This window comes from Chiloscyllium punctatum, chromosome 2, assembly GCF_047496795.1.
Source record: "Chiloscyllium punctatum isolate Juve2018m chromosome 2, sChiPun1.3, whole genome shotgun sequence".
NCBI lineage: Eukaryota > Metazoa > Chordata > Chondrichthyes > Orectolobiformes > Hemiscylliidae > Chiloscyllium > Chiloscyllium punctatum.
Window position 1 is genome coordinate 7,161,943 of NC_092740.1, and position 16,463 is coordinate 7,178,405.

At 43.6% G+C, this 16,463-nt stretch overlaps 1 protein-coding gene across 1 annotated transcript in view; it reads left to right on the forward strand.

The window, feature by feature from the left end:
- The first annotated feature begins 566 nt into the window (after positions 1-566).
- The window catches only part of paip1 (poly(A) binding protein interacting protein 1), a 68,219-nt gene continuing 52,322 nt past the window's right edge, over positions 567-16,463 (forward strand). Inside the window, exon 1 of the mRNA XM_072593187.1 lies at positions 567-991. Within this exon, the coding sequence (XP_072449288.1) occupies positions 601-991 (391 nt within the window). The 5' untranslated portion in view covers positions 567-600. The remainder of the gene's footprint in view (positions 992-16,463) is intronic.

Consider the following 16,463-nt stretch of genomic DNA (forward strand, 5'->3'; position numbering starts at 1 on the left):
ATACAGTTTGGTGACGGAGAAACAATGGTGTAATTGCATGGTGGGAAAGGCTTGTTGGGCTGAATGGACTACTCCAATGGGTTTAGATTGGAGTGGTGCTGGAAAAGCACATGAAGGTCCGGCGGCATCTGAGGAAGAGGAAAACCGACGTTTCGGGCAAAGGTCCTTCATCCGGAATGGAGCCTCCTATTCCTACATTGCAAATCTGTGATAATCAGGTCAACCACCATCTCATTCAGTGGCAGAGTGAGCTTCATGGACCACTCCTATTCCTGCGTCATAAATCTGTGGTGATCACTTTGAAGGGGGGACCAGGATCGACGGGCTGAATGGTCAGCCGCTGCCATGGCCCTCTGGTCTGATGGAGGACCACTCTGCCTTCATCCCGGTCACCTCTTGGTCTCGGGCTCGTTGGTGGCGAACGGGAGCGGCAGTTGACCCCATTGTTGCGCATTTCCGCTTGTTTTGATTTGAGCCGGATGCTCTGTGGGGGGTGGGGTAGGGGAGACCTTCGCGAGCGACTTCCGCCGGAAGTGATTGTGGCTGTGTGGAGAGGGGCGGGGGAGGGGAAGGGTCTGAAGCGGCAAACGGTCACGGACGATGGAGGGCGGCAAACCCGCCGCTTTCGACCGGGCACCGGGAGCGGGCCGCGGCCGGGGCCGGGGTTTCGGCGTCAGCGGTGGCGGTAGTAGTAGCAGCAGCAGCAGCGGCGGCGCCGCCACCGCCACCAGCAGCGGGCCGCAAGCCCCTGGCCCGGGCGGAGTTAGGGCCCAGGGGCACGGCGACGGCGCTCAGGAGAACGGGCTGTGCGCGGCCCCGGGCTCGGGGCCTGGAGTCGGGCCCGCGGTTGGGACGGGGCCCGGGGCCGCCGCTGCCGCCGCTAACGGGGCGGCGATCGTGCAGGGCAACGGCGTTCACGTGAAGAGCGGCATCCAGCAGCAGGAGCCTCTGAGGCAGCCACGGAGCAGCCCACCCGCCGCCGAGTACTCCGGTAACTGGGGCTGTCAGCCCATAAACATAGACTTGGCAGCTAATGTATGGAATATATAGGGCGTTGGCGGGACCTCAGCACCCCGGGGAATGTGTAGAATATATGCAGTTTGAAGAGAGTGACAGGTGCATTGGCGTCAGGTGAAATGTATATAATCTGTAGCTGTTTCATAGAGTTCACAATCATTGATGTGAACGGAATCTATAGAGGGTTGCAAGAAGTTTCCGTCGATGTCAAGAGAATGTGTAGAATTTGTATAGCTTGCAGGGATTTGAGTACCTTATAGATAATTCAGGGAGTTCAATTGTGTTGATATTGGGGAATCTATAGTTTGCAGAGTTCAAGTACAGCAATACTGGAATTGTATCGACTATAGAGATAATATGGAGTTCGATTGCACTTGTGTTGAGAACGTTTCAAGTCTATGGAGATTACAGGGACCTTGAATACGTTGATATCATGGAGATCTGTTGAATCTACGGAGATTGCATCGAATTTAGGAACATTGGTAGGGGAATGTAATGTAGAGTTAAAGAGTCATAGAGTGTGGAAACATGCTTTGGTCCAACTTAGGGTGGCATGATGGCTCAGTGGTTCGCATTGCTGCCTTTTCGAGCCAGAGTCCCAGGTTCGATTCCTGCCTCGGGTGACTCTGTGTGGAGATAGACACGGGGAGAATGTGCAATGTAGGCTTCCTCCTGGTGCTCCGGTTTCCTCTCTCAGTCCAAAGATGTGCAGGTGAATTGGCCATGTGAAAATTTTCCGTAAGTGTTTGGTGCACTATTTGGGGGTAAATGTAGGGGACCGGGTTTCGGTGGGTTACTCTTTGGAGGGTCGGTGTGGACTTGGGCCGAAGGACCTGTTTCCATACTGTAGGGAATCTAATCTAACCTAATCTAATCATCCATGTCAATTTAAGTTTCCCCCACTCAAAGGAAAAGATCTTTGCTATTCACTTTCTCTGTACCCTCATGATTTTATGAATCACTCCTCCTCTTCCGACGTGCCAGTGGACTCAAACCCTTCAGTCCTGGCAATGTCTTGGTAAATCTTTTCTGACTCCTCTTGAACTTAGTATCCTAAAGCAACATGATTGTAGAAAGTGCAGCAAACTCAGGTAAATTGATATCAGGTAATGTCAATAATCCAAAAAGCCGACCAGGGATTCAGGTATGTTAGTATCTAAGTGATGTGCAAGTTGTATGGAATCCAGGGGTTCATTGCCTTAAATTAATATCTTGGATATGGGCAGAATATATATTTCCTTCTTTCCAGTCTGGATGATGACTGTTGAACAGTACGCTATACTTTCAGTTCCTCCACCAATTGAAGTCCTTACTGCTGCTTGACTTAAATCATTGCTGGGGTATGAGCCTTGCTGACTCGATAAGCATTTATTGCCCATCTCTAGTTGACCTGGAAAGGAGAAGATGATGGTGAGCTGTCTCTTGAACTGTTGGAAGTCTTGGAAAGTGTAGACAGCTGTGGTGCTTACAAAAACAAAACTTCCTGTCTAGTGATAACCTTTCACTTAACCAGACTCTATTAAACTCTGCTTTTAAAAACATTCAAGGACTCTGCCCACATTGCTGTTTGAAGGAAAAGAGCATTCCAAAGGCTTGACTCTGCAAGAGAAGAAGTTGCTTTGTGTGTCTCAATAGGACACCCTTGATGTTTCGGCTTTGATCAACAGTTCCAGATTCTACTACAGAGGAAACATCCTTGACAGTTTTACCATGTCAAGGTCCCTTGGGATATCACATGTTTCATTAAAGTGGGATTACTTTTGTAAACTTCCAGCAGATACAGCCCAGGCTGGCAATTCTTTTCTCATAAGGCACCCCACTAATTTCAGTTTTAGTGCAGTGAGCCTTCCCCGAACAGGTTCCATTATATCGAAGTCCACCCTTCAGTGAGGTGACCAATACTGTGCAGTTTTCCAGATACAGTTTTACCACTGTCCTGTATAAATGATACAGGATAATGATAAATGATACCTTTGTACTTTTGTATTCAATTCTACTTTCAGTCAGTGATGACATTCTTTTAACTTGCCAAATTATCTGATGTATCTGCATGCTAGCTGTTGCAATTCATGCACTTGGACATCCAGATCTCTCTGCTTCTCAAATGCAGTCTCTTACCATTTGGATAATATATTTTTTAATCTTCCTGCTAAACCTGACATTTCACATTTTCCTACAAGACACTGTTTGCTAAATCTTTGCCCACTCACTTAATCTAGCTATATCTTTTTATAGTCTCCTCAAGTCCTCTTAAATTCCTACCTATTCTCCTTTCCTGTAATGTTATCAGCAAATATACCAACCATATTATCTGTCCTTTTGTCAAGCATTTGTGTAAATTGTAAACACTTGTCCCAATATTGATTTGTGTAGTACACCAAACTTGCATTTTGCCAACCTGAAAACAATGCTAACTGTCTTTCCCATTAGCTACCTAGTCTGCTTTTCATGCCAGCATGATACTACTACACCATGAGCTTTCGTATTCCACCATAAGCTTTGTGGCAACTCATCAGATGTACAACAGACCTTTTAGATCTCTTTGTAATGGTACTTCAAAGAACTCCATTAAGTCAGTTAAACATGATATCTTCCAGAAAAGTATTTCACCTGAGCCTGATTAACTTGAATGTTTTTCAGTGCCTTTCCATAATGTCTTTAACAATGACTTTGGATGTCTTTCCTAAGACAAATATCAAATTAATTGTAAGTTCCTGCACTGACTGTCTCTCTTTTTCAATAAAGGAGTTGCATTCACTATTTTCTAATCTGATGGAGCATTCTCTGAATGTAAAGAATTCTGAAAAGTTAAAACTAATGCATCCACTTGGTCATCAGCCACTTCTTTGAAGCTATTGGCTGAAGTCCAATAGAATCAGCTTCTTTCCTGAATGGACCCCTCATACATTGGGAGTTGATCTTTCTCTCTGCACATTTTCTGTAGCTGGAAAACAATATTCTGCATTCTGCTCTAGTACCTGATGTACTGAGGTAAGGTATGATTTGTCTGTTTAGCATGCAAAACAATACTTTTCACTCTACTGTATCTCGGCACATGTGACAAAAATGAATCGAATCAAACGATTGAGGGACTTCTCCCCATAGCTCCAACGTTTGTACTTGGCCTGGTCATTATAATTTGAGTTCTTCTATTTATTCCATTTCCTGATTTTTAAAAACGATTTCTGGGATATTACTTGCATCCTGTATATTGAAGACACATTTTTTAAAAAAACTGTTCAATCCCTGTATTATCCTTATTTTCCATGATGAAATTTCTCTAGGGTTAATTTCACTTGATCTCTTTTTTTAAAGTATCTCTAGAAATTTTTACAATCTGTTTTTATATTTACAAATAACTTTGTCCCTCAATTTTTTTCCCTTTATGAATCTTAGTTAATCTTTAATTTCTTCTGCCAAGTTTCCTGACTTGGCACCTAAATTTGTGATTTCCTTTTATTTGTTCATGGTATGTGGAGCTGCTGTTTGTGTTGGTATTTATTGTCCGTTCCCAATTGCCCTTGAACTGAGTGGATTTTTATTCAATTTTTATAGGGTAGTTTAGAGTCGTCATATTGCTGTGGGTCTGCAGTCACATGTAGGCCAGACCAGGTAAGGATGGTAGATTTCCTTCCTTGAAAGACATTAGTGAACCAGATGGTTGTTGAAGATAATCAGCAGGGTTTATAGGGTTGTCATGAGCTTAATTCCAGATTTTTATTGAATTCATACTTTACCATCTACCCTGCTGTATTTCAAATCCATGTCCCCAAATCTTACTTGAGGACTCTGGATTCCCAGTCCAGCAAAATTAATATCACCTTCCCTAAATAAGTGTTTCTTTAGGATTGTTAGTATCTTAATTTTGTTTTTTTGCTAACAATGAATGTTGGGTCCTCCCTGGGAAGCTTCCATCCTCATTGTAATGCATCTATTCTGAAATGTCTGCCAATGCTTCACTGTTGACCAATCCTTTTAATTGTTCATAACATGTGGATGTTTCTGGCTAGGTCAGCATTTATTGGCCAGAAGGCAGTTAAGAATCAGCTACATTGCTGTGGGTTTGGTGTTACAAGGATGGACCAGTTATTGTTCCCTTTCTTCATGTTGATTATTGAACAAGATGAGTTGTTAGTGATTAAGTGGTTGCCATTATGGTAGCTTTTTGTTCCTGATTTTTATTGAATTCACAACAAAGGATGGATTCAAACCCATATTGCCCGAACACTCGCCTGAGGTTCTGGATTACTCATCTAATTCTATCAGTATTAGACTCCCACCTACTCCTTTGACCATTTCACCTTAGCTCACTCTGCTTTCATGTCGGCACGATTGCCATTTTTAAACTGTAAAGTACACATCTTGGACCCACATATGCTGTCAAACTGAATGTAAAATTCAGTAATTTTATGGTCACTGCTACCAAGTGATACATTCATTGAGGTTATTAATCCTGTCTTGCTGCACGATAGCCTGCTTTCTGGTTGCCTCCAGAAGGTGCTTTTTGAAGAAACTATCTTCTCCATCCCAGGACTACTTGTTTTGAGTTTCTTGTCTCCTTAAGTGCAACTTACCCTTCAATATTCAGGTCCCAATCTTGTCATCTGCAGCCAAGTCTCTCTGATGGCTGAGAGATAATTATTTAAGTTGGCGTTAACAGTTCATTTGTTTTGTCTGGGACGCATGTAAATATAGAATCTCAAACTCCAGTTTGAATAATTGATCAATAATGAAATGACAAATTTATGTGTAATTATGAGCTTGGTTTAGAAAAAAGTTGCCTTTTTCTCATTTTCAGCAATTTACTCTCAGTTCTTCATTGCAATAACTCATGACTTGCATGATCTCATTTTGAGTTTTATCGAATGCAGTATATTTATCCTCCTCTGAGCAATGCTCCTGCTCTACTCAGCTGTTGGCTGCTCCTCTCCCAGCTAATCGCCTTATGGCATTCCTATAATTTTGCTGTTCGCTATGTCTTCCAAAATTTGTGTTTGAACCCTGCTTCTTGAGGTGCTGCTGACTGCTTGCAGCATTGACCTCAACTTGCCTGCTCCTCTCGATGCTGCTGATTACTTGCAGAGGTTCCTCCATTCACCCACTTCCTGAGGTGCTGGTGACTATCTGAGGTGGAGTTCTCTGCAAACCTGCTCCTCTCAGTCAAACACTTCCTCCAAGACCTTGCAGTTAGTCAGACATAATTTGCCTCTAACAAGTGCCTGTGTATTGTCATTTATTACCCCACGTTTTCCAAGTGACATTTTTGTTGAGAATTGCTGTCTCAAAGGTTTTCCCATCCATTAATGCTGTTTACAGCATATGTTGCAGGGTATTAGCTGCACATACCGTATTTCTGCAGACAATGTATATTTAAAAAAAACAGCTGGTCATTGCGAAGTGTTTGGGTTAATTAAATTAGATTTACACCACTAACACATTAAATAATGGAGATTAGCAATTGAAATAGTCTTTCTTGAATATATTTTAGTTTAAAACCAGTAGCTAAATAGTACTTTTTTCATTTTCGCTTATTCACTTTATCAGCTTTCCCCTTCAGTAAACCTCAAAAGTCATCTTTATTAAGTTGTACTTTAACTTGTTTTCAAATGCCTTTGAGCAAAAGCTGCTAGATGCTAGGAAAACTAGATTCTTCAGCATTGTTCGTGTTTTGAACAAAAAAACCCTCCAAGCCTTCGGCTTTTAGATCCTGAGGTAAGTGGGTAAAATGTTTAAAGTTAAAAACAGTAAATCAATGGACAAGTGCCGATTGGAGCATTTCAAAGAAACAGTGAATATTTTGTGTCTGATTTTTCTCATTGCATTGGTAAGAATTTGAACATGTGAATTTGTTAATGTTGGACTGTTATGACAAATAGGACGCCATAGAGCTATTCAGTGCTGTCAGGAAATGCATGACAATTTGAGACTTATGTGGCTGTGTTTAAATGACAGCATATAATGTGTTCTAGATTGCATTTGTTTTTGTTTTGAGGGATACATATGGGCAAATGGGAGTCAAAAATATAGGGAAGAGGCAACTTCCATTTGTCTCATCTTTGTGACATCTCCAGGTGCTTTGCTTCCAGAAATATACCACTTGATGTTGAAGACTGGAAGCTGTTTGGATTCAGAAATGATCTATTCAGTTGTTTATTTTCATGATTCTTATTGTGTCTGTATTTACAGTGGGAGAACGTCGTATACATTTGTCAAGTAACAAGTAACTGGGGAGTTTGCTTTCAGGGTGCATGGGAACTGTCAGCGGTTTTCATTAGAAATATGGAAATTCATGCTGGAAATAGTTGGGAATTACAACATGAGCTCTTTGCTGCACAGCAATCTTTACTGTTTCAAGACTTGAATATATTCACCAGTGCTAACACCTAGCAGAATTTCCTATCTAAGTGTTTCAGAGTATTGATGTAAAGAAATGTTTTGAGACCTTTTGCGTTGCCATTTTGCTCATAAACTCAAATTTCTAAAATGTTTGTCAAGTTATGGAATATATTTTGCAATGGGGTTACATTTGCATAATCAATGAAGTAGTGTGTGTCCAAATACACCAAGACTTGGATCCCATTCAGGTTTAGGTGAATAAATGGCAAGATTGATGAACTCCAACAAGGGAGAAGCCAAATATTTCTGCTTGACAGTCAATGACATTGGCATTGTTGTATCCCCCACAGTCAACATGTGGGGGTTACCACTGACCAGAAACTGAACTGGACCAGGGACATAAGTACTGTTGCTCCAAGAGCAGGTCAAATGTGAAGAATCCTCTGTAGTGAGTATCTCACCACCTGATAGCCTAAAATCTCTCCAGCACCTACAAAACACCGAGGAGGAGTGAGATGAAATGTTTGCACTTTTTTGGATGGTTGCAGCTCTGGCAACACTCAAGTTTGGCATCGACCAGGAAAAAGCAGTCTGTTTGATTGGCACCCATAAACCACCTTCAGCACAGTAGCAGCAGTTTTATCATGCACAAGATACACAGTACAATCTCACCAAGACTCCTTTGAGAGCTCCTTCCAAAGCCATGACCCTTATGCATTAGAAGGACAAGGGTAGCAGGTAGCTACAGGCAAAAGTAGACATTGGGCCACTTCAAACTGATGCTGGAAGCCTAGTGATGGGAGATAAGGAAATATCTGGAGAACTTAATAAGTACTTTGTGTCAGTCTTCACAGTGGAAGACATGAGTAATATCCCAACAATTAAAGGGAGTCAGGGGGCTGAGTTAAGTATGGTTGCCATTACAAAAGAGAAAGTGCTAGAAAAGCTAAAAGGTCTTAAAATTGATAAATCTCCTGGCCCCTATGGGCTACATCCTAGAGTTCTGAGAGAGGTGGCTGAGGAAATAGCGGAGGCGTTGGTTGAGATCTTTCAAAAGTCACTGGAGTCAGGGAAAGTCCTGGATGATTGGAAGATCGCTGTTGTAACCCTCTTGTTCAAGAAAGGATCAAGACAAAAGATGGGAAATTATAGGCCAATTAGCCTAACCTCGGTTGTTGGTAAAATTCTAGAATCCATCGTTAAGGATGAGGTTTCTAGATTCTTGGAAGAGCAGGGTCGGATTAGAATAAGTCAATATGGATTTAGTAAGGGGAGGTCGTGTCTGACAAACCTGTTAGAATTCTTTGAAGAGGTGACAAGTAGGTTAGACCAGGGAAACCCAGTGGATGTGGTCTATCTAGACTTCCAAAAGGCCTTTGATAAGGTGCCACATGGGACGCTGTTGAGTAAGGTGAGAGCCCGTGGTGTTCAAGGTGAGCTCCTGGCATGGATTGAGGATTGGTTGTCTGACAGAAGGCAGAGAGTTGGGCTAAAAGATTCTTTTTCGGAACGGCAGCCGGTGACAAGCGGTGTCCCGCAGGGTTCAGTGTTGGGGCCACAGCTGTTCGTATTATATATTAATGATCTGGATGAAGGGACTGGGGGCATTCTCGCGAAGTTTGCCGATGATACAAAGTTAGGTGGATAGGCAGGTAGTCCTGACAAAATGGGGAGGCTGCAGAAGGATGTAGAACGTTTGGGAGAGTGGTCCAGGAAATAGCTGATGAAATTCAATGTGAGCAAATGCGAGGTCTTGCACTTTGGAAAAAAGAATACAAGCATGGACTACTTTCTAAACGGTGAGAAAATTCATAAAGCCAAAGCACAAAGGGATCTGGGAGTGCTGGTCGAGGATTCTCTAAAGGTAAACATGCTGGTTCAATCAGTGATTAAGAAAGCAAATGCAATGTTGTCATTTATCTCACGAGGGTTGGAATATAAAAGCAGTGATGTGCTACTGAGACTTTATAAAGCTCTGGTTAGGCCCCATTTGGAGTACTGTGTCCAGTTTTGGTCCCCACACCTCAGGAAGGACATAGTGGCACTGGAACGTGTCCAGCAGAGATTACAAGGATGATCCCTGGAATGGTAGGTCTAACATACGAGGAACGGCTGAGGATCCTGGGATTGTATTTATTGGAGTTTAGAAGATTAAGCGGAGATCTCATAGAAACTTACAAGATAATACATGGTTTGGAAAGGGTGGATGCTAGGAAATTGTTTCTGTTAGGCGAGGAGACTAGGACCCGTGGACACAGCCTTAGAATTAGAGGGGGTCAATTCAGAACAGAAATGCAGAGACATTTCTTCAGCCAGAGAGCGGTGGGCCTGTGGAATTCATTGCCGCGGAGTGCAGTGGAGGCCGGGACGCGAAATGTCTTCAAGGCAAAGATTGATAAATTCTTGATGTCACAAGGAATTAAGGGCTATGGGGAGAATGCAGGTACGTGGGGTTGGAATGCCCATCAGCCACGATTCAATGGCAGAGTGAACCCGATGGGCCAAATGGCCTTCCTTCCACTCCTGTGTCTTATGGGAACACCACCGCCTGCACATTCCACTCAAATTACTTACCATCCTAATTTGGAATGATGTTGACATATCTTGTTTGTCACTCGTGAAAATCCTGGACTTCCCTTCTAGCACTGTGGGTGTACCTATACAACATGGGCTGCAGTGGTTCAAGGAGGCAGCTCACCCACACCTTTGGGGTTATTCGAAGAGGACAGTGAGTGCAGGCCTAGCCCGTGATTCCCACATTCTGTAAATTAATTTTTAGAAAGTTAAATTTTTTTCTAAGTTAGGCACATGCATTTGAGGAGAAAGTGAGGATTGCAAATGCTGGAGATCAGAGCTGAAAATGTGTTGCTGGAAAAGCGCAGCAGGTCAGGCAGCATCCAAGAAGTTGGAGAATCGACGTTTCGGGCATGAGCCTGAAGAAGGCTGCCTGACCTGCGCATTTTCAGCACATTCATTTGAGGGTCGGGAGTGTCTGTCTGTCAGTGAGGACTTTGGCAATGATTGGGATGGGTGTAGGCAGAAGAATTTGAGTTTATAATGGGGGAGGATTCCCACAAGAATGATGATTCCAGAAGGTTTCCGTGGAAAATGTGTTGTGTGAAAATGTACCACAACGGGCTTGTAAGCAAAGTTAAAATCCGTGCAATAAAAGGGATTGTAGCAGAAGGGATACAGAGTTGGCTGAATGACACAGTAGTGGTGAATGGTTGTTGTTTTCACAGTTGGAAGGAGGGTTCATTTATGATCACAGATTTGTGATGTTTGTTTATACTTAAACTTGAAGCATTTTTCAGTCAGGTTTTTTTTACCACACCATATTATATTCTGAAGAAAAAATGCTATCAAAGCACTTTTGGGGCAAGTGATCATTGTTAGTTTTAAAATAGTCTGGAGAAGGATTGAGTTCTAAATTGGAGTCAGATCAATTTTGATGGTATTAGGGAGGAACCTCCGAAAGTTGATTGGGGGAGGCTGTTTGCATGAGGAGAAGGAACAACTGGGAAGTGGGAGGCTTTTAAAAAGAGAGGAACATTCTGAGGCCCTATTCCTTTGAGTGTAACGAAGAAGGCTGATAGGTCCAGGGATGTTGGATGACGAGAGATGTCGAGGCTGTGGTGAAGTAAGATGTTTTTTCCAAGTTAGGCACATTCATTTGAGGAGAAAGTGAGGACTGCAGATGCTGTAGATCAGAGCTGAAAATGTGTTGCTGGAAAAGCGCAGCAGGTCAGGTAGCCATATGTGGTGTATGCATATATCAGGTAGAGACAGTTGGGATCAAGTGAATTTCTGTAGGAGTATAACAGCAGTGGGAGTATACTTCAGAGGGAATTCAGGAGGGTAAAAAGGGGACATGAGATCGCTTTGGCAAATGGAGTGAAGGAGAACCCAAAGAAATTCTCTCAGTATGCTAAAGGCAAAAGAGTACCTAGGAAGACAACAGAAACCCCTAAATTCAATGTGACCATCTGTGTACTACCAGACGAGATGGGTGAGATACTAAATGAATCAGGTTTTGAGAATATTTGTAGCTCAGGTTGAGGTTCTGGATGTAGGTTTGCTTGCTGAGCTTGAAGGTTCGTTTTTAGACGTTTCAACACCATACTAGGTAACATCTTCAGTGAGCCTCCAGGTAAAGTACTGGTGTTGTAGCCTGCTTTCTATTTGTGTTTGAGTTTCCTTGGGTTAATGATGTTATTTTCTGTGGTGACATAATTTCCTAAGGTGATGTCATTTCCTGTTCTTTTTCTCAGGGGGTGTTAAATGGGAACCAACTTAATGTGTTTGTGGATTAAGTTCCAGTTGGGATGCCATGCTGCTAGGAATTCTCGCATGTGTCTCTCTTTGGCTTGTCCTAGGGTGGATGTGTTGTTCCAGTCGCATTAGTGTCTTTTCTCATCCGTATGTAATGATTCTAGTGAGAATGGGTCATGTCTTTTTGTGGATGTTCATGTTCATGTATCCCGGTGGCTAATTTTCTGCCTGTTTGTCCAATGTAGTGTTTGTTACAGTTCTTGCACGGTATTTTGTAAATGACATTAGTTTTGCTTGTCTGTCTCAGGTCTTTCAAGTTCATTAGCTGCTGTTTTAGTGTGTTGGTGGGTTTGTGGGCTGCCATGATGCCAAGGTGTCTGAGTAGTCTGGCAGTCATTTCCGAGATGTCTTTGATGTAGGGGAAAGTGGCTAGGGTTTCTGGACAGTGTTTTATCTGCTTGTTTGGGTTCGTTGCTGAGAAACCGGCAGACTGAGTTCATTGGGTACCCGTTCTTTTTTAATACACTGGTTATTTTCCTCTGCGCTGCAGAGAGTGGTGGCTCGTTGAAATAATGTTCTAATGCAGCTTAATTTGTGGATATTGGGATGACTATTCTCTTGGTTCAATATTTGGTCTGTATGTTGTTTTCCTGTAGGCGCTGGTTTGAAGTTCCCCATTGGCTTTTCATTTTATTACGACATCTAGAAATGGCAGTTTGTTGATGTTTTCCTCTTTAATGAATTTTATGCCGGTAAGGGTATTATTGATGGTCTTGAAAGTTTCCTCTCTAATTTGTTTCGTTCAGTGATAACAAAAGTGTCATCCACTGCCAGACTACTCAGGCTCCTTGTCATTATGGTAGCCCACAAACCCACCAACACACTAGAACAGCAGCTAATGAACCTGAAAGACCCTATACAGACAACAAACAAAACTAATAGGCTGAAGATATTACCTAGTATGGTGATATACGTCTGACTACAAACCTCCCGGTTCAGCAAGCAAACCTACATCCATGCTAAATTAATATTTTGTATCAATATTTACTATGGAGAACATTGAGTACAGGAATTGGGATGTCATGTTGAGGCTGTACATTGGTGAGGACACTACTAAAACTACGTACAATTTTGGTTGCCCTTCTATAGGAAAGATGTTCAACTTGAGAGGGTGCAGGAAAGGTTTAATGGCTGTTGCTGGGCATGGAGGGTTTGAGTTATAGGGAGGTTGAGTCTTTTCTCCCTGGAGCATTGCAGGTTGAGAAGTGACCTTTGCAGTTTAATCAAAATCATGAGGGGCATGGATAGGTGAATAGTCAGGGTCTTTATCCTACAGTGGAGGAGTCCAAAACTGGAGGGCCTAGTGTCGTAGTCATAGAGGTGGACAGCACGGAAACAGACCCTTCGGTCCAGGCCGACCAGATATCCTAAATTAATCAAATCCCATTTGCCAACACTTGGCCCATATCCCTCTAAACCCTTCCTATTCATATACCCATCCAGATGCCTTTTAAATGTTGCAATTGTTCCAACCGCCACCACTTCCTCTGGCAACTCGTTCCATACACATACCACCTTCTGTGTGAAAAAGTTGCCCCTTAGGTCTCTTTTATATCTTTCCCCTCTCACCCTAAACCTATGCCTTCTAGTTCTGGACTCCCCGACCCCAGGGAAAAAACTTTGCCTATTTACCCTATCCATGCCCCTTATGATTTTATAAACCTCCATAAGATCATCCTTCAGCCTCTTATGCTCCAGGGAAAACAGCCCCAGCCTATTCGACCTCTCCCTATAGCTCAAATCCTCCAACCCTGGCAACATCCTTGTAAATCTTAGAACATAGAACATAGAACAATACAGCACAGAACAGGCCCTTCGGCCCACGATGTTGTGCCGAACTTCTATCCTAGATTAAGCACCCATCCATGTACCTATCCAAATGCCGCTTAAAGGTCGCCAATGAATCTGACTCTACCACTCCCACGGGCAGCGCATTCCATGCCCCCACCACTCTCTGGGTAAAGAACCCACCCCTGACATCTCCCCTATACCTTCCACCCTTCACCTTAAATTTATGTCCCCTTGTAACACTCTGTTGTACCCGGGGAAAAAGTTTCTGACTGTCTACTCTATCTATTCCTCTGATCATCTTATAAACCTCTATCAAGTCACCCCTCATCCTTCGCCGTTCCAACGAGAAAAGGCCGAGAACTCTCAACCTATCCTCGTACGACCTATTCTCCATTCCAGGCAACATCCTGGTAAATCTTCTCTGCACCCTCTCCAAAGCTTCCACATCTTTCCTAAAGTGAGGCGACCAGAACTGCACACAGTACTCCAAATGTGGCCTAACCAAAGTCCTGTACAGCTGCAACATCACCTCACGACTCTTGATTTCAATCCCTCTGCTAATGAACGATAATACTCCATAGGCCTTCTTACAAACTCTATCCACCTGAGTGGCAACCTTCAAAGATCTATGTACATAGACCCCAAGATCCCTCTGTTCCTCCACCTGACCAAGAACCCTACCATTAACCCTGTATTCCGCATTCTTATTTGTTCTTCCAAAATGGACAACCTCACACTTGGCAGGGTTGAACTCCATCTGCCACTCCTCAGCCCAGCTCTGCATCATATCTAAGTCCCTCTGCAGCCGACAACAGCCCTCCTCACTGTCCACAACTCCACCTATCTTTGTATCATCTGCAAATTTACTGACCCACCCTTCGACTCCCTCATCTAAGTCATTAATAAAAATTACAAACAGCAGAGGACCCAGAACTGATCCCTGCGGAACTCCACTTGTAACTGGACTCCATGCTGAATATTTACCATCTACCACCACTCTCTGCCTTCGACCGGTTAGCCAGTTTTCTATCCAATTGGCCAAATTTCCCTCTATCCCATGCCTCCTGACTTTCCGCATAAGCCTACCATGGGGAACCTTATCAAATGCCTTACTAAAATCCATGTACACTACATCCACTGCTCTACCCTCATCCACATGCTTGGTCACCTCCTCGAAGAATTCAATAAGACTTGTAAGGCAAGACCTACCCTTCACAAATCCGTGCTGGCTGTCCCTAATCAAGCAGTGTCTTTCCAGATACTCGTAAATCCTATCCCTCAGTACCCTTTCCATTACTTTGCCTACCACAGAAGTAAGACTAACTGGCCTGTAATTCCCGGGGTTATCCCTATTCCCTTTTTTGAACAGGGGCACAACATTTGCTACTCTCCAGTCCCCTGGTACCACCCCAGTTGCCAGTGAAGACGAGAAGATCATTGCCAACGGTACTGCAATTTCCTCTCTTGCTTCCCACATAATCCTAGGATATATCCCGTCAGGCCCGGGGGACTTGTCTATCCTCAAGTTGTTCAAAATGTCCAACACATCTTCCTTCCTAACAGGTATCTCTTTTAGCTTATCAGTCCGTTTCACACTCTCCTCTTCAACAATACGGTCCCTCTCGTTCGTAAATACTGAAGAGAAGTACTTGTTCAAGACCTCTCCTATCACTTCCGACTCAATACACAGTCTCCCACCACTGTCCTTGATCGGACCTACCCTCGTTCTCGTCATTCTCAGGTTTCTCACATACGCATAGAATGCCTTGGGGTTATCCTTGATCCTATCCGCCAGGGATTTTTCATGCCCTCTCTTAGCTCTCCTAATCCCTTTCTTCAGGTCCCTTCTGGCTATCCTGTATCCCTCCACTGCTCTGTCTGAACCTTGTTTCCTCAACCTTATGTAAGCCTCCTTCTTCCTCTTTACTAGACATTCAACCTCCCTCGTCAACCAAGGCTCCCTCACACGACCATTTCTTTCCTGCCTGATCGGTACATACATATCAAGGACACGTCGTATCTGCTCCTTGAAAAAGTTCCACATTTCCACCACATCCTTCCCTGACAGCCTATGCTCCCAACGTATGCTCCTCAAATCCTGTCTTACAGCATCGTAATTTCCCTTCCCCCAATTGTAAAATCTTCCTTGTTGTGCGCACCTATCTCTCTCCATAACCAAGGTGAAAGTCACAGAATTGTGGTCACCGTCACCAAAATGTTCACCCACTAACAAGCCCACCACTTGTCCCGGTTCATTACCGAGTACCAAATCCAATATGGCCTCCCCTCTGGTTGGACAATCTACATACTGCGTTAGAAAAGCTTCCTGGACACACTGCACAAACACCGCCCCATCCAATCTACTTGATCTACAGAGCTTCCAATCAATATTAGGGAAGTTGAAGTCGCCCATGACTACGACCCTGTGGCTTCTGCACCTTTCCAAAATCTGTTTCCCAATCTGTTTCTCCACATCTCTGCTGCTATTGGGGGGCCTATAATAAACACCCAACAAGGTGACTGCACCTTTCCTATTTCTGACTTCAGCCCATACTACCTCCAGAGGCAGATCCCCCTCAAACTTCCTTTCTGCAGCCGTTATACCATTTCTAATTAGCAATGCCACCCCCCCTCCTTTTTTACCACCCTCCCTAATCTTACTGAAACATCTGTAACCAGGAACCTCCAACAGCCATTCCTGTCCCTCATCTATCCATGTTTCCGTGATGGCCACAACATCGTAGTCCCAGGTACCGATCCACGCCTTAAGTTCACCCACCTTATTTCTGATACTCCTTGCGTTGAAGTATACGCACTTGAGCCCATCTCTGTGTCCGCAAGTAGTCCCTGTCAGTGCTACCTTCTCCACAGCCTCCCTACAGTCTTGGACATCCTGACACACAGCTAGCTTACTTGCTGGACTACAAGTCCGGATCCCATCCCCCTGCCAAATTAGTTTAAACCCCCCCCGAAGAGTGCTAGCAAAC